This window comes from Malurus melanocephalus, unplaced genomic scaffold, assembly GCF_030028575.1.
Source record: "Malurus melanocephalus ecotype Western Australia unplaced genomic scaffold, MMel_1.1 scaffold_289, whole genome shotgun sequence".
Classification (NCBI taxonomy): domain Eukaryota; kingdom Metazoa; phylum Chordata; class Aves; order Passeriformes; family Maluridae; genus Malurus; species Malurus melanocephalus.
This window is the reverse complement of record NW_026623521.1, coordinates 887,805-907,226: the sequence shown is the minus strand read 5'-3', so window position 1 is coordinate 907,226 and position 19,422 is coordinate 887,805. Positions and strand designations below refer to the sequence as shown.

Genomic DNA, 19,422 nt, shown 5'->3' with positions numbered 1-19,422 from the left:
CAGCTCATGAAAGGTCGGGAGCAGATCGCCACTCAATCTGCAGCTCCCAGGGGTTCTGACAAAAYAAGTGAATAAATCAGCAAGTTCAGAGCTGCTCGAGGAAACGCTGGCCACGGGGAAAGGGGGTTCTGATTCCGCACAGGAGCGGCTGCAGCAGCAACGTTTCGATAGAGGCTTGCATTAGCTGGGCTGACAAGAAATCAATCCTATGACCCCTCACAGGCAAAGCTCCTTCTGAATTAAATTTTGGATATGCTCAACGTAAACAGGATCAAATCCAGAGACAGCCACACTTCCTTAGAACTTGCGYAGCATACATACATACATTTACTTCCAAAATGAGTTAGAGCCATTTCAATTTTCAATCAAGTATCCATACAAAATATACAGGTAATCCAGTGAATTTGTTTTGGTTTTCCTGCAGAGGCAAAGTGTAAACAAGGCTTTACTCTTGGAAAGAAACAGCAAATTTCTGCAAGTGGCAGAAAAGGAGAGCAAGAGTTCAGAGAAGAGAGATGACTTCTCAAAGGAGGATGAAGCCTGAGGAAATCACAGAATGGCTGAAGTTCAAAGGGACCTTAAAGATCACCTCATTTCAACCACCCTGCTGTGAGCAGACACCTTTTACTATCCCAGTTTGCTCAAAGCCCTGTTCAACCTGGCCTTGAACACTTCCAGGGATGGRGCATCCACACAGCTTCTCTGGCAGCCCGYGTTAGTGCCTCACCACCCTCACAGTAAAGAATTTCTGAACAGTATCTAATTTAAACCTGCTCTCTTTCTGTTTGAAGCCATTCCCCTTTGTCCTGTCACTACATGCTCTTGTCAATAGTCTCTCTCTGTGTTTCTTTTAAGCTCCCTTCAGGTGCTGGAAGGCTGTAATTAGGTCACCCCTAAGCCTTTTTTCCAGGCTGAACAATCCCAGTTCTATGGGTATCTCCCCAGGATACCCCATTCCTGGAATATTTCGGAAGCTCTCCTCCACTCCCTTCTCTTTACACTCTACAACTACCAGAGAACAGGTTCAGCCAGATCCTCCCATCTTGAGGGCCAGTGAAAAATCTGAAGTAAATATCTTGAATTTGTTGTAGAACTGGTGAAATGTCCCAAATTCCCTGAGGACCAAGCCGTGTAGGCAGGGCTTCTGCAGGCACTTCTGTGCCCCCTGAAGCTGCGTGCATTTCRGAACCACTGTCATCACGTGAGTCCTCTTCCACACCACTTTGAGGCCTTCCAGGAAAAGCATCACAAACAATTTGAGAAAGTTTTCTGAAAGTCCTAATTAAAATTCTCTCCTGTTACATTGAGTACCTTAGCTCTACTGGGTAAAAAAAGGAAAAAATGAAACTAAGTTAAAATCTCAAAGTCCAATTCTTGAGTGCTTTCATGGCTAGCAAAAGACACTGTCCACAGACCAGCTGGAATCCTCTCCTTCAAGTTACACAGGTCCTGGGGATTGGCAGATGGAACCATGCAGAGCCTGGCAGATCCATGTACAGGACATACTGAATTGTGATTTGAGAAGACTTTTGATGGCCCATATGGTGTCACTCAGTGGAAATTGCTCCAGGGAATGRAGCCTGGAAATGGATTTAAGGAAGKGAAGWGGGTGACAAAAGTTATGTGGGATAAAACAGGTATGGGAACAATGGAGGTGTCAAAGACATAAACAGATCCCCCAGAAACAGGGAAAAGTGAGAGCACAGAGGTTGGTCGGCAAGAGATGTGAATTTGAAACATCCCCAAGTCTTAGCCATCCTGTGAAATGTGGAAATGATTGATTCCAAATAGGATGGATATTAATTCTCACATACTTCATCACCATCTTCTTCAGCTGCCAGACATACATGTCWTACACCACAGCAAAGTGTGATTTCCATCTACACACAGAGCACACACTGTGAATAAACTACCCAATTTAGCTAATCACTTCATGTAATCATCTACAAACCCTAATCTGACAATAAAATGGGCTGTGACACAGAGTATGTTCTTAGACTAAAGAAGAGACAGGCCTTTTCAACTTCACTCACAGCTGCAAACTGTMAAATACTTTGCCTTTAAAACAGATTTTTGCCTGGTGTTGTTATGTGTGTGTAATAGCAGTTATCAACATAATACCTGTGCATCACTACCAACAACATTCTCGTTTCAATTCCTTAAAATGGATTTTTGGGCAACAACTCTGTGAGAGCCAATACTGCCAAAGGGCATTTCCACACCTGCTGTGAGGACTCACGCTGTCCTTACAGCTCATTTTCATGTAGCTGCAACATCCATTCTCTAGCTATGTGTTTGGCTTGGAGACTGATCAATCATCCTACTCACTTCCTCTAAGGTAACAGATGTTGTCCTGAAGAAAATCCCCTTTCCAGAGTCCTGGTTTGCAGGAAAAGATCCCTGTCCCACTGGTACCCTTGCACTTGCTTGTCTGTCTTTCTGAGCTGTATCTTTCTTAAGCTGTTCTGTCTATAACTAGCTTTATAACAAAGATGATTTCAGAACTGGCAAGAGAAATGGAAGAAAAGACAGGACTTGGGAGAAAACAAGCAAGTCATCCTCTCAGCTTCTAATGTCATACTCTGTTCTGCTCTTGCACATCACTGCATGGTCGAGATTACCTCACAATTACCCTTAACATTCCCTCACAGTCATAGCTTTATTGTCTCTCATGATTCAGTTTACCTTGTGAGAAGACTGATTAAGGATGTGTTGCTCCTGAAGAGCTTTCAGAGTATAACACTTCCACATTTTGAAAAGTCATTATTCATATCACAACAGATAAATATATTTTTATAAATTACACTGCTAAAATAATGAATCCTTTTGGTTTCATTTGGCCCAGGCTAGTGCTTTTGATCTAACAAAAGCTGTTACTTCCGCCTCTCTGAAATGGCACTAATGATCACTCTGACCATGAAAACAAAGATTTTATGTGAATAAAAGTGAAAACTAATGTGTTCAGCTGCACTATTTTTATTCCCATAGCTGGCCCAGCTTACCTGTCTCAGGCTGTGCAGCTGAGAAGGTATCACCTCCTCTAAATGAAGGCAGCTATGTATAGGCTACTGCCAAGGCATGGATCTATCTCAAAAGAYGTCAGCACAAAGCCTGGTCTGGGACTAGRMACYCACATTTCTARCTGAGAGGCTTGGGAGACACAGCCRCTGGCCCGATGAAATCACACCAACAGCGATCCCACAGCAGAAATCTTGGCTCTCCTGTGGAAGACAGGCAGAGCTGCCCAGGGAGATGGACTCTGAGTGGAAAGAACAGTGATTTGTGCACCCAGCAAACATCCAGAGGTGAGGTTTACTAACAGAGGTAGAACTGGATTCCAAGCTTGATGTGCACAGTCGTCGACACCGGCAAAAGTGATGTAGGTGGGCTGGACCACAAGATGCACACACATTTTAAAATGGAACCTCACCAAAGCATCCTATTTAATCTCCCATAGCCAGCGATTTGTACACGCATGCATTCGAAGCAGATGGTGCAGCAGRGATGTCAGGAACCTGAAGACCAGCCCTGGTGTGAAAGGGGAAGGGTGTGCAGAGGAGGTGACTTACCTGAGCAACCAGGGCAGGGCTATTTGCTTCGGAAAGGACGGCACAGATGGGCTCCTTCCAAAGCCCCTGTTCAAGCCAACAGCTCTCTTCTTTGGACTTTCATGTCTTGGCAGCAAAGGAGACAAAAAAGCAAACAATATTCTACAGAAGACTAACTTCTGTTGATTTGGCAAGTGCAATGCAGAAAATAACCAACAAATGGGACACTCTTTGAGACTCCTTTCCTAAGCCAACACACCTCTAAATCTCCACACTTTCATGAACTATCTATCCTGAAGCCACAAAATAGTTTACCCTGTGCAGTGCAAGAAAAATATTAACTTCACAGATACATTTTTAATGTCTCTAAATTATAACAGAAAACTGCTTCCTTCTCCTAGCAAAAAATAAAAGCCAGCTAATTAAAAGGGACTACTTTTCTCACTCAACACAAAAAGTAGGTTCTGATAATTCTTTTCAATTCAAAATGCTGAAAAATAYCTTTTCAGTATCACTTTACTCTTTAACAGTACTTTTTACTTTACTAATTTACAATATTAATCCTGTAAATCAATAAGCAGAAGTGATTAGTTTTGATTTCTTAGTTCCACTGTATAATTAAATGAAATGAAAATCAGTGTAATTAATGTAAGCGAACAAAAAGAAAAGCAGGGTGGCTGAGTATACAGACACAACATCATCAGGCACATTGCAGAGTCAGAGGGCACCCACAACTTAGTACCATTAAAAGCAGTTCCTATGCTGGCTGGATGTTAACACACCACKCTAAGTTTTAAAAGGTATTTTAAAAAGACGATACCTTTTTGAAAGGTATTGTGCTACTTTTAACACTTTCTTACATAAAACTTGTTCTTACATGAAGTAAAATCAACAGAGCCAAGCATATCACAAAAATCAAGTATTTACCAGGAGGCACCCTACCAAAATATCCAGAGAAACATTATGCCTTATACATGTGTACAAATAAAGGCCAGAAAACTGAATTATCAGTAATTAATGCTATGGGGCCTATTTCTGGTTTTGTAGGTGCATAAATGCCATGATCATCAGTATTTCTTTTTATATTTCCTTTAACAATAGAGAAATTTATATAACAAATGCTCCATACTACAGATGCTACAAAAGGCTGTAGTGCACACATGGCTTACTGCTATCCAATAKACTTGAAATCTTGAGTAATCACCTTTCTTAAAACTGAGATTAAAACAAAGTCCTGATTCTCATTTACATGAGGAGTTGCTGGCACTGAACAAACTCACTCCAGTGCAAAAAATCACAAAAGGAAAACTGGTCTAACACTAGATTGTTTCTGTTAAAGTGATTCCASTGCAATCTTCTCAGACAACCAGGATCAAAGTTAAGGTCAGTTATTCTGTTTTCTGTAATCAAAAGAGGCAAGGAGATCCAAAGGAGAAGAAAACCCAAATAAGTTCTCTATGTTTCAAATCAAATATTTAAATATTTCATTTAATCGTTGAAAAGTATCCACTTCAGTTCTTGCACAACAATATGTATCTTTACATGCCTTCATCTGTCTCATTAAGAAAGCAGATTTTGTTTGAAATTATCTAACATGAAAAATACTGCTAAGTCTATTCATAAAACAGTATTCTATATTTTTATTTTTCAAACAGCAAGTGACCACATTTAAAATGCATCATTTGCAAATATAAATTATCAAACTATTAGTTTAATTAAAAATAAAGCAAAAACATAACTTCCCTTAGTATCACAATACATAGAAGGTATCATAAACCCAAAAAGACTAAGTTAACCATAAGAAAACAATAATGTCAAAGGTGATGAAACTCATTAAGTCACTTAATGAATAAATCAGTCCTAAGAATACAATACCATTCACCATGATTATGTAAAAAAAAAGCAATCTTTCATTGTATTATACAGATAAAACAATCCAATCCTTCATGCCACATTTTGTAAACCATGATATAAATTACACTCACAGTCAAATGAACAGGAAGATAACTCCCAAAATATTTTAAGTTGCTTTTAGGGCAGAAATAAAGGCAGAAATAGAATCATTTAAAATATATCAAGTTTAACCAAAAAATTCATTTGGTCAAGCCTGCTATCCAAATAGTTTTGTTTCCTGCAAAACTATTTTTGTCTTCTTTTTGAATTATGAAATTTAAATGTTTCTTTTACATATTAAATGTAAGTCACGTGTTGAGCTACATTAAATCCTTTTATACTTTTATCATTTTGGCCTTGAGACCCAAACATCTTCCATGGACCTACACACACCCACACACACACCCACACACACACACATCCTCTTCTTGGTATCAGGAAATTCCTCATTTCACAGGAATAATGAAAGACTCACATACTGATTTCTGTCATAAGGAAACATAAGGAATATGCAAATTCATACTTTCCAGGTTCCTATAAAACCATCTCTCACCTATATATACAAACTTCAACTGATGGAATTCAGGTTACGGTCTTTTGTCTGATAATAAAGGGACGGAATAGATGTTGTAGGATAAAGAAATACTGTATCATAATTGAAATAAACCTATTATCCTAAATTTATCTACACAAATTATCTTTTTTTTTTAATTAACTGAAATACAAAGAAGGCATATTGACTTCAGGAAAATAGCACTATATCAGAAATTCACTGTAACAGTGTTTCACTATATATATCATCAGGTTTTCATAACACAATTTCTTCTGTACACTAGATTTTGTACTAATTTATCTGTCTTCAAATCCATCACRTTTTCAGATCCAATTCAGAACTATACAGTATGCCTTCAAAATAAAAGGAAGTCACTTGCTTTATTGAATACCAAGTTCCCTTCCAGACAGTATTTAAAGAAAGACAAGACTACACAGACAAAGTCCAGTATAATTCATTTCTGACAATGAAAATTTCAACCCCTCATACTGTTGCAAAATTCCTCCTACTGAAATGTCTACAATAATAATAATAATAATAATTATAATAATAAAAAGCATACATTACATATAAAAGATACCAGTGTACTAAAAGTGACAGAAGTGGACTAGCAAATCCTTCAAAGCACATATTATATAAATGACTAGCATTTAAAAACATTTCTTTTTCTATAAAATGTAGGTCATATACATTTATAAATCGGGGAGGGGGAGGTTCTAAAGCAGTGATGACTGTTCAAATAGATACGCTGCTCTGTACAGGCTAATACCTATTCAATTCAAACTATAAGTTTGACACCTAGTTTATCAGAATAAACCCATCTCATCATCTCATAGCTCATAATTTGAAAAATATGCAACTCAAAGGAAGAGGTGACTCAAAAGTTCACTGTTTATCTGCATATGAAATAAGAGAACTACTCCTTTCTRTGGGTGGCCCAAGTCTCATCAGTTCAATATCAGGACTTAAAGACTCCGAATTGACGTAGAGGAACTGTCAGGAAACAGCACAGAAGCAGAATAGTATCTCTGATCCTTCAGAGACACAGCTATTCAACCTTAGCAGTCTTCCTCATCCCGCAGAAGTGCAGCCAAGCCATTCATTCTCACTCAAAGTGGATGAAGCCATAGATCTAAAGACTGTCCTCTCTGTGGCTGAAATTGTGCTCTGTAAACAATGTTATATATTCCAGCAGGAGGACATCTGAATTTATTTATAAAAAAATTATTAAGAATATTCATTAACTCAAACAAGGCTATTAACTCCCAAAGGTATTTTTTGGAACTTATCCTTATGCTACTTGTCAAGTTAGCACTGTCATGTATTATTGCTTACAAACAGTACATCATCATATGCCTTCTAACAGAGCAGTACTGTGATCAGTTCATATTTACAGGCTTTTTTGTTTGTTTTTAAACAAGCTATAAAAACATTACATACTTTACAGACAATACAAATACTCAAGTCAAACAAATGGAATGCATAACAATAAGAAACGTCATAAAGGAAGACTGACATAAGTCCTTGATTGTCAAGACACATTTATATTTATATATAAACTCTAGCTGTGCAGAATCAAAGATTCAATCATAGGTACATCCTTATTTGATAAATCATATTTACAGCATGATATTGCATAAAAAAATAAAATAATGTTGTTTACACAATATTACCTTTCCATCCATTGGATTAAGGAAAGCAAGAAACAACTCTTAGAAATGTTTGCTTGCCTCAGTTTGTGTTTCCTACCAAAAGATGTMATTTTAAAAAGGAAACAGAAGGTTTTGTATGTTGAGTAGAGCAAAAGCAACTATAAATTTATTTCCCTGACACGAAGCAAATTGAACTCGAACAGAAGTTTAAATTTCAAATTATAGACATGTCTTTTCATTAGCAATAATACTTTCTTAGTGCTTGTCCTTTGCAAYGTGAGTTTCAGCTAAATGCATTACATGCCTAACATAAACATGCATTACCGTAAATCGAATGAACTTTCAAAGTTACAAGGCTCCATTTTAGTAAAACATTTAACTGTAGGAAACTGTAACATTGTTCATTTSCTTCAGTACCAACCATGTAATTTGAAAGTTCACATGTGTACTGGTACCGACTGCATAAACATATTTCTGCCTGTCAGCATTTCCAAACGGATTCCCAGAAGCATTAAGATTTTCCCTGCGATTTGTAATGGTATTAAAACAAGCAAACAAAGAAGAATAAAAATCGAAGCTTTCAAAGCCAAGAAAATTTAGTTAGCAAATATACATACATAATGTAATCCAATGCTGCAAAATTCAGAGTGAATTCTTCCAAATATTCTGGTTCATTTCAAATAGTTACTACATATGATACAAATACTATAAAAATATTCTGATCAAGCATGGAATATAACGTATCTGTTCAGGTGGAAAGTTTTCATAAGAGAACATGATTACTTCGGAATAAACTCCAAAAGTTACAGTAGAACCCCAATAATTCGCAGCAATGCCTTAGAAACCCTTTACAAATTACAATTTTGAAAACAGTGAAGAAGCAGGCAACAAAAGCAAGGATGTCACATCACAAAAAGTACTTTKTTCATTTATTTTGACAACTGCAATTTAGTTTTCAATACTCCTTCYACCTCCCAGTATACTAATATCGATGCTGTAGTATACTTGGGTGAAGTAGTACAGTATTATTGTGTGAGACCTTCCTACAGTACTTTTTAGACCATTGCAGAGAAGTGGTAAGGGACCATCAGGGATGTAGAAAWCCATCAAATGCTCTGTTTAGAGGTCAGCGAATTAGCAAGATTTTACTGTACTTCTCAATCAACAATGAAAAGMTCCCATCATCCAAAAAAACTGACAAGTACAATATAAAAGTAATACAAGTGTTATTTCACATGAATACTTTCTTGTCCTATTTTCTTCTTGAAACACAATTTTCCTAAAGACAACACTAGGAGACACAAGATCATAAACATGGTTCTTTTATCATCCAATTTAAATTGTTTATGTTGTTATTCGTAAACCAACATACAGTAATACACATGGTTAATCCTTCTCCCCAAAACTTGTCATTTATGATTAATTCATTCTCAAATCAAAGGAAGAAAATGTAAATGCCTATTAGTATACCATTACAAGCTGATTCCTTCATTGTCTGTTATATTAATGGTAAAACATATCAAAAGATTCATGCTAAAAGGGACACTGTCAAGTAATTTGGGACCAAAATATGGCCTATTAATAAGTGCGGGTATATATATATATATATGCATTGTGTATATATATATATATAGAGAGAGAGAGAGAGAGTGCTTGGTAATAAATGTCATCAATTTCCTCTTGATTTAAATGATCATTGTTCTATCACTAGTAGATATCCCCAAAAATTCCACCTTACACACACACACATATCTGGTGCTGACCTTTCAGTAACAATGTCTGGTGTTAGCTCAGGGGAATCTCCATGCTCACCCCAGCCTTATGCTGACAGCACAAGAACAAAACAGACAACCAAAGCTGCTTTTTTTTCCCATCCATACACAGAAAACTAACAAAAATGGCCAGATCAACATGAAGAGTGTGCATGTGCAGCACATTAAAAGCAGCAAAACATGAGCAGTGGAAAATGTTATTAAAAAATGTCCTTATTAAACAAGCAGGAGGTTTTAACAGAGCTAAACCGACCAGAACTACATAAACACTTATTCCAAAATAAAAGGGGATGTACTCAGGAAATCACAGCAGTAYATTTGGCTAACTCCTCCAGTGCAGAAGGCTTTGAGCATCAGCAGATCAACTACTCACACCACTGCTTTAATTGTACACGTGGAAGAACCCGACAAGACAGTCCCTGTGGCTTAGACAGGACTTCACAGCCTGTCCTAAGGCACAGAGTGCAGCTGGAATGGCTCAGCAGCAGGCAAGGGAATGAGCTGTGACATAAGGAAYAGCAGCTCCTCTGGTGATCCCCACTTGGCTGCAGGGGAGAGTAAATTCCTCCACTCTGTACAACCTCCTGCTCCCTCACACACCCTCGGAGTGATTCCCAAGTGTGACGATGCATGGGAGAGCCACTCTCTGAGTCCTCAATCACTTTCTCACACCAGAGTGTCAATGCGGAAACTTTTTTAAAATAAAGCTGAGTCAGTCCCCTTAGGGAGAAGGAAGCTTCATTCCTCTTACCTCTCTATAGGGCCTATGGGGCCAGAGCAGTGCAGTAACACAGTAACAACCCAACCTTTTTTTTTTTCTTTCCTTTTGTTCCTTGCTATATTTAACAAATGGTACAATTAATTGCCATCTCCTTGCAACATCAGAGCATTGGAASAAAAGTGCCAACACAGTATTACTCTGGCACCACAAGCAAGGATGTCATGGAAATGAAACACCGAAAACAAAGTACGYCTTACAAGAGGTGGTTTCCTGGGATATAGGGACCGTTTATGTTACATGCAGCACAGGATGGAAAGTCAACAAACCAAACTGACCACAAAAGAAGAAAAACAGAGAGACATGAATCAGTTTAAAAATATTCTTTCAAAGGAATTCTTTACACGTATCATTAATAACCCATAAGGAATTTACTCTTCTCCCTTGATGCCCACTCTTTATAACTCATGGCCAAATATTCAGACAAAATACTGGTAAGTTATAACATGCTGAAATGCCTTACTGTATTACACACAGGATCAACAAATCAAAAGAGCCTGCTTTCTTATACAAAAGTATTAAGAAATTAGTTTACATAAATTGTATTTCTTGATAATAGAAGAAGCAGGCTATGGAAAATAAATGCCCTTTCTCCCTTAACTGTACCAAGTAAAGTCAATGCCGTAAGTAGTGCTCCCATAAGGAAAAAGAAACAAAGTGGGACCAGTTTCCKGGTAATGAAAATTGAAAGAAATATTGCTACTGCTTTGGTAAGAGGTGGGAATTGTTCTAGATCCTGCTCAAGTCCTTTTTTTAAAAGACAGGATATATTTTAGCCCCTTGAGATGCAGCCTTTTCTCCTACCTGATGGCTTTATCTGAGAGACACCAGCTAGCAACAGTGCTGTAAAAGCATGGATGCAATCCTATTTTAAAAACCACCATATACACACCTACCTATACATGTGTGTGTGTGTGTGTGTGTGTGTGTGTGTGTGTGTGTTTTTCCCTGGTTAATCAGCCTACATGAGGCTTAAACTGCCTTGAACTACCAGACAGTGTCCCTTTAGGGAAGGTGCAATAGAATGAACATACAGTTCAAAAATCTGAAATTTGTTAAATTAAACTACACAATAGTTAGGCTACTCAAATCTTACCACCCTAAAAATKCACACAGAACTACTTATCGTACCATACTGTATACTTCAAGACAAAGTACTATTCAAAAAAACATATTTGTGGTACAGGGATAAACTTTGCAATTTATTTATACTGTGAAATGCAACAAAAACTTCTGATCACTCTCCTAGGCTGGAAAAAGAAATCCCGTTCACTAGCATCATCCATCATTTTGGGTTGGTAAAATTGTAGTGACTTTCACTAAGCAAACACTAAAAAATAGGGAATTTGAATGCCCACTTCTTCAGCTTTCAGGGATACTTCAATAAATTTAATAATTGGAATTGTCAAAATTCTAGACAGAGAATTAAAATAGTTTTTACAGAAGCTAAAAATACCCAATCTCAAGTATACTGAAAAGAATTACTGGAGCTGTATGAGATGAAAATGATGCAACCGTATCAAACCTAAAAATCTAAAAATGGTTTTATTTTTTGAGAAATCAAAAACTATAAAGTTGGCTAAGTGCTCTATGTTAATCGTTATGAGTACGTAGGGTAAGGTACAATTAAGCTTTTAAATCTTGGAATACACAGTTTGTGTAAGCATTTCGCAATTGGGAATGTCATCTATAGARTATTTTAACTAAAACTTCAAAATCTTGGTTTCTGCATATGAAAAAGTCATTAAAAAGTTACATCTAGATTCAGCTGTACAAAGAAATACACATTACTTCAGGAATGAAGTAAAGGCTTTAGCAGTTAGGCATTTTGCTTTAAAAAGTATTTAAAGTGTTTTAAATTAATTAGACTTTTAAATAGTAGAGTTAGTCTATCAGAATCCACYTTCTTTCCCTCCAAATGCAACTCAAGGTAATGCAAAGCAGAAATAAAGGGCACATGGTCTAAAATTATTTTTGAGAGAGACGGAAGATTATTTTTCTATAAAATGCTTTTTTAAAAGCCTTTTTTTTTCACTTATGAAACTTACTCGTTTGTTCTGTGTATTTAGTACACCTTGATTCCCTGCTGAAGAGCAATGACTATGCTGACAAGCTTAGAAATGACAATGTGAATAGTATCAGACAATAAACTGTCCTCCCAAAGCATACAAGGAAACCAGCAAGGAAACAATCATGGGGGTAGGTCTTACCTGGGGATTTGTTTATTTTAAAATTTCATAGAAGGTAAAATATTTTCTGGATTCAAACAAGTGAGTAATAAACTGCCTTTRATAGGGGCACCAACATCAGGCAGTTCAGTGACTGATGGCTAACCAAAAAAAATGTAAAAAAAAGGAAAAAAAAAAGAAAAAGAAGCAGTTATTGGTCTTGCTAATATCAGCTTACTTTTGTTTTAACATAGCGCTCTTAAAAGCTGTACAGAATTCCATCTTATACAGAGCAACCCCCTTTTGACAAATGTGTTCTAAAGTGCCAGTATTATTTACAAAGATTTCTTAGCCAAAAGTCTGGCCTGTTGTGGCATCAGGTGAAGAAGTCATCCCAGCTCTGCTATCATTTACATTCACCAAGGGAAATTCTGGGAAATCAGCACTTGTCCCTGGTCCCCGAAGGTTCACCTGTCCATTGGCAGTGCTAAACTGAGATGATATTCCAGCTCTTGCCCCATGGTACTGAGCTCTAAAGGGCTGCTCAAAGGAGCTAATTTGATATGCTTGATGAACAGACTGTGCCTCTGCTTTCTTCTGAGAAGTTACTTGATCCAAGAAGTCCTGTGTAGAGGAGGAAGAAGAATGATTTGCCTCATCACCTGAAAAGGGAAAAGGGTGCTGTGAATCACCAACCATTAGTCCAAAGTGAGACTTGTCTGGAGTTGTTCTTAAWGGAGAGTTCATTCCCGTCCGAAAGCTATTGACGGGTATAGATGTGTAGACCTTCTCCATGGAAGGAAATGCTGGCTGGGTTGTGAGAGTCTGGTTATCAGTCACAAAATTAAGGCTCGGGTTGTTCAAATAGGCATCATTTTGGCTAGTTCTGTCCAAAGCTTGTTGTAAAAACTTCGAATATTCTTGTAACATACTAGCTTTATCTGATGAGGAAGCTTGAGAGCTTGTTCCAACCGTCTCAGATTGGGTCACCTCAGACACTTCAGAGGAATTAATGGATATACTGGAGGTCACTTCCGTATCAGCCACACTGAAAGAGATCTCATGCTGTCCATTAGCCTTGTGTGAATAATGATCTAACAGAGTCTGCAGTACCTCATCTGGAATGACATTTTTGTCATGGTTACCTTTAATTTCAACATTCAGTGCCTGTGTGTCTAGTATTGARGCTGTAGCAGTTTCATCAATGACACTGGCCACAGCTGCCTGTGTTACTGAAGGTTGAGATGCTATGGTACTTACATTCAAGGCATATTCTCGACTGTTGTTACTAGCTGCTTGTAGATACCTCTTTTTCTTTAAAAACTGCATTGCATCATCATAATTAGTGCTGCTGTGTACAGGTTTACTGGGCCCTTCCTGTAACGTGTCAACTTGATCAATGTCAGCATTACCTTCAGAGTCCAGTAAACTTTGCTTATCCACAAGATCGAAGGCATACTTTGAAACCTTGCTGTCTTCATATGTAGATAAAGGTGAAATGGTTTGACTTTGCTCAAGTGGCTGCTTTAGACTCCTCTTGTTGACCTTTTTGAGAACAAGCTTCGGYGGGTGTATTTCTCCAGAATTTGCTTCCTCTAAGTGCGATCCACCCACCGAAGAATGTGGCATCTCAACAGCATATTCTGCTACCATATACTCATCTTTTACTTTAGTACTGGAAGTGTACAAAGGCAAATAGTCATTTTTGTCCTTCTTGTGTTCTGATTTATCTGTACTTTCCTTATCCCCAGATTTTGTTTTCTCTGTTTTCTGCCTTTTCTTCTTTGGCAAGGAGCTGTCTTTCAGAGGCGTAGAGAAACCAGAATCTTCCTCRGATGGCAAAAAGCCAACTTTGGTGGCACTTCTGTTGGGTTTCTTCTCRCGGTTCTCATGGCACATACGTTTGTGTTTCAGCACACGATCAGTCCTGGAGAAATACTGGAAAAGATGACGATGGTGATTAGGATTATTATGCAAAAATAAATATATTAGCAGAAAGAAACCTTTCATTGTAATATATTTACTTAATGATTCACCCACTTTACCAATKGCTAATGAAGTGTCAAACGGGTATACAGTCAATAAAATCAAGCACAGCCAGCTGTGACTCTGCTCCAGCTACGCACCATCTTAACAGAAAAAACATGCATTATATATTTACTTGTATAAAATGGAGAAAACCCCATCTGCAGTACTGGGGAATTGACTGTGTTTTGGTTTTCAATCATGAAAGATTTCACTAAGTCACCTTACCTGCAAACAATATTCACACTGGTAAGGCTTCTCTCCACTGTGCGTTCTTTTGTGCCTTTCCATGTGATACTTCTGAATAAACCTCATACCACATTCATCACAACGAAATGGCTTTTCACCTGATAAAAAACACAGGGCAATATTAAACTAAAAGAATAAATCAGCATTTTTCCATACAATTATCAGGTCAAATACTACATTCTCTATTAGAAGCAGTAAGAGGATTTAGTCTATTGCTATTCAAAAACAACATAGGGCTTGCTTACATCACTATTTTTTCAATACTCAGTTGCTGCTGCCTCAAGTTATTTAAGCTTGTATGCTAAAAAAAGCCCCACCTTTAAAACTAAATCCTTATTCCTCTTTCTAATGTAGGTGCAGGTATGTCTTACACCTAACAAATTAAGAACTGCAAAGATGGTCTTYCTGAATTGTTGCTACAGTATGCATTTTTTAGGGCAGATGACTGTATAAAAATACTTCAATCCTCTCACCAACTCATTAACTCAAACCCATCCTTTCTAAGAGAGAATTAATGCATTTCCAAACTTCGAATATAAGGTTTTTAACAGTGCTATTTTTCCATGTTTTTCCCCTTATATGCATGTGGAATTGAGATAATTGCTTTGAAAAAGTCCTACTATTTTGACTGAAACTCAAATTTATTTATACTTTTAAGAACTAATTTAAAAATATTTTTAAAATTAAGCCAAACCCAAGAAACTTCTATGGCAGAACTGGCTTTTGCATATTTAAACGTTTCTCATTTTGGATGTTTTGTTTGCTTGGTTTCGTTTCTGGTTTTTTTCTTTACTTTCATGAAATATCATTCAGACAATACGCACTGCCTGAATTMATCTTCAGTTCTCCCCTTATTTTTCCTCACAAAAAACCCTATAATGATCCTTTCTTAGCAGCGAGCAAMTCTGTTTTTATCTCTTTCAATTTTTGCCTTACATCTCCTCTCTGCTTTTTTTTTTGTTAGGTTTTTCTGACAGAACCTAAACATTTAAAGTGCACTGAAAAGGTGGTTTTGCTTTTACAGAAGTTCACTATTATTTACTAGAACTCATCCTGAACAACAGTGATCTTTCCTCTTATGGTTTACTATGAAATCTTTTGGACTGACAGAGATCAGGGATTGTCTTGGCAGCACTGTCAAGACCCTCTTTGTTCTGGATACTGCACTACACTGGTTTTTGGGATATAAACCACTTATGTTTTGTTTCCAGAAATATGCAGACTATTGCTATTTTCTAAGGTAGCACTAGTCTTACTAATTATGCTATGAACTACTAAATTACCAACAATTAATTGTTAAAATTTAAAACTTTAATAGATTTTATTACTTAAAATATTATCAGAATGTGTACTTTCCATTCAGAACAGAGAAATTCACCCACATCCTTCTACAAATGGGAATACATTACCTTAAAATAAAGTTCCAATATTTATAGAAACCAGAATGGAAAATATCTGTATCGCCCACACACGTGCTCCTAGTCAGATCATTAATGCCCAGAGTTTCAACTTCCTTAATTCCAAGCAATTCCTAATCTCTCTCTTTGAAAGCCTATGTCCTATTTCCAATTAGTAATTCTTACCTCTCCATGTGGCTTCTCAGCCAATCCCTTTCTTGGATGAAATTATTCCAATTTATTCTCTCCTAAATCAAATTATCTCCTCTCCTCAGATCTCTCAGCTTCCATCAGTCCTTTTTTGACAGGCTCACAACCTCAGCATCCTATATCTCTTCTTTCACTTTAGTTAGAGAACTTTCCTATTTCTTGCTTATTAATAAGAAAAATTTTGCTTTTTTTTTCAACATCCCTTGTAAATTGTAACACCAATCATTTAATTCTCTCTCATACTGTCTATAAACAAATCATCCTCTCTGGCCTATTTCTTAACTTTCAAACTCCAGYTTCATCTTTCACATTCTCTTTATTTGTTAGGCACCCCCATGACTACAGTGTTTTACTCCCAACAAGCCTGTTRAGACTTTCTGAATCAAATTCCAATCCTTGCCTTCCATTTTCAGGAAGCTAATGCAAGAYATTTAGACCTCATTCTTCTTGTTTAAAACTCTTCAGGAACTCTTCCATTCCTGAAAACTACTATTTATTCCTTGTTACTTACTGTTTTATTTCCCTTTGCTCCACTATTCTACTTCTTGGGTTTTCTAATTGCCCCTTTAAACAACTCTCCTTACATTGTCTCAAAGCTTGTTTTCATGCTACCTTAGATATTTTTTTTAAGAGAATGGAGCAGCTGTTTGGATTGAAAACTTTCCTGAGCCTTAATGCAAGATAGCTGAATCCTGTTCTGGCCTTGAACAGCCCTCTAGGGAGCTATCCTGCAATCCCAGGAAATGCAGAACACTTCATTGATACACTTACCTGCAGCCTTATACTCATTTCTGTAAATGAATGGACACAGAATTCCTTAACATGTTCCTACTCAAGCTGGCTATTTGATGGCAGAAGACTCCCCAGCTACCTATTCCCACTTCAAGGCTTAAACAAGGCCAAGCAGGGGTTCTGTGGTTTTTTGGTGCATTAGAACCACCAACTATTTTGGAGACTTTCAGGGCACATACAAATGCACTGCTGGCCATGCCTTAGCAGATAAAAAAATGTGGGGGCACTGCCCTGGAATTACTCAGCATAACACAGAAAGTAATATTTTTCAGCAGAATTCCAGAACACTCTGAAAGTAAGATTAAGAAAAACTTTATGAAACTGATACCACACTTATTGGCTTTAATCTTCATATGGAAGATAATGTTAAAAAAGATTAAAAATTAATATGAAGATAGGCTTCCAATAATAATCTCATCCTAGCAGAAGCCCRAAGCTTTAGATGCCTTCTGCAATTTTGTTGTACTTTTCAAACAGGATCTATTGCAAATGGAGAAGATCATTAATAACAGGCTTTTGCTAATGCAGGGAGAATCCAGGACACATTTTTCTGAAATGTCTTGGTGAGTGGGAAAGAATCAGATGTATAAAAAAAAGTCAAAATTTAAAAATACAATACAACAATTAATGCATTATTTACGAAAGCAGCTCATGTGTTGTGTCTACATTGGCAATCTGTTAAAAGTGATAGAACTACTCATCAAGCATGGTACAAATATTATGTGTATGAAGGCTGCAACAATTATAAACCCAGGCATTTTAAAGTCTAAACAGACAAAAAAACAAATTATAAAATACCATAGGAGGCAATAAAAAAACAGCATGAGTGAATAAAGAGGCACTTAAATTGTTAGCCCCAATGGTGATTGTTTTTTTTTTTTTAATGTAATCTCAATTTTTGTGTTTAAAATGGAAAGTAGGGTGGCTTACACAATTAGGACACATGAATGCATGAATGGGTAAGGTATATAGAAACATTTCTGAGCAAAAAGTAAGCAGACACATTTGAAAAAAAAAATCCAAAAGAACATTCAGCATCTTCTCCAGCCTGTAAACTGAAAATATTTGTGTACCAGCGACTCTTCCCTCTCTTACAACTAAAATAGCAATTTTCTCTRTCATTAGGGACAAGTTTAGCAGCAGGGTTCCAACACTGCTGCCCTCCTCTACAYACAATTATAAGCAAGTTTTGTATTAAAGCAATGTCTGCTTTTAGATGCAACTGTTCAATTATTTACAMAGAATAAGGCTGTTCATTGATGCTTCCTAACTCCCTCATAACATTTCCTTTGAAGGAGTAGTTCAGAGAACTAAAGTCAAATCAGACTGGAACTAGCTGGCACACCTGGAAATTGGGGGCTTGTAACAGGCATAAAATGGCACTTCTACCTGTTAGKACTCCCTCTGATTGGCTTAAAATAAAATTTTAAAATTAAATGAACAATTTATGAAAATTAAATGAACAATTCAGAGATTTCCTGCTCCTCATCAGTATTTTCAACACTGTACAAAAGCTGGTGCTAGAAGTGGTCATTCATGGAGACAAAAATGCAAAATAAAAAGAAGAAAAGTATACAATAAAGTTAAAAATTGTTTTTAAAGGAGTACGAATAATACAACCAGATCTTTACTTTCATCAAAGTGAAACACAGACCAACTGCTCACCTTCTCATTAGAGAAGCAAGTTGAAAATTCAGCTTTTCTGGATGGGTTTAGTTTTGCAGTCCTGAACAACAGAGTGACTATACAAACAGCTAAGGCCCAGTAATGAACACTGTCACATAGAAAGGTGAAAGCACAGGCAGGTATGCCGAGGGCCAGTTTGCTACTCTGTAACTGATTGAAGCCAAAAATTAAACACTAGTTAAATTCTTGTTAACTAAACAGCCTCCGGAAAAAAATTTGCCATTCCTGGAAGCTGAGTTTTACATATTTTCTCCTAATCATTACTAGCAGCCACCTACAAAAATGGTTCAACCTATTAAACACAAGTACCATCTTCTATTTTCTGAAAAAAAAACCAAACTATTCCTCAGGATGCTGAGGAAAGGAGGAAAAAACACAGTTATCTAAAAAAGTCAGATAACAATATGGTTAATTAGTTAAATGGCACCTTTTTCTCTCCTAAACAAAGACTAGCATTTGTAAGAGCTGGCATAAAAACCTACAATCCCAACACAACCACCCCCTCCCTCCGAAGTTTACAATTGACATAGAATTCTCATTAGAGCTAGAAGCTAAATTTTAAATGATAACTAAATCAATTTATAAAATATTTGCAGTCAAGTTAATTAACTATGTTGCCCAGACTCTAATTTTCAAAGCCACATACAGGGAATAATCCTCTTAAAAAAAAAAAAAAAACCAAGCAGGCTTTCAGAAGTA

General features: G+C 36.9%; 1 protein-coding gene across 3 annotated transcripts in view; it reads right to left on the bottom strand.

The window, feature by feature from the left end:
• Nucleotides 1–4,907: 4,907 nt before the first annotated feature.
• Nucleotides 4,908–19,422, bottom strand: part of ZNF148 (zinc finger protein 148) — a 41,439-nt gene continuing 26,924 nt past the window's right edge. For all 3 annotated transcript variants that reach the window (XM_057376724.1, XM_057376723.1, XM_057376725.1), the window contains 2 exons: nucleotides 14,618–14,736; nucleotides 4,908–14,302 (listed from right to left, as the gene is read on the bottom strand). In XM_057376724.1, the coding sequence (XP_057232707.1) occupies nucleotides 12,713–14,302; nucleotides 14,618–14,736 (1,709 nt within the window). In that variant the 3' untranslated portion in view covers nucleotides 4,908–12,712. The remainder of the gene's footprint in view (nucleotides 14,303–14,617; nucleotides 14,737–19,422) is intronic.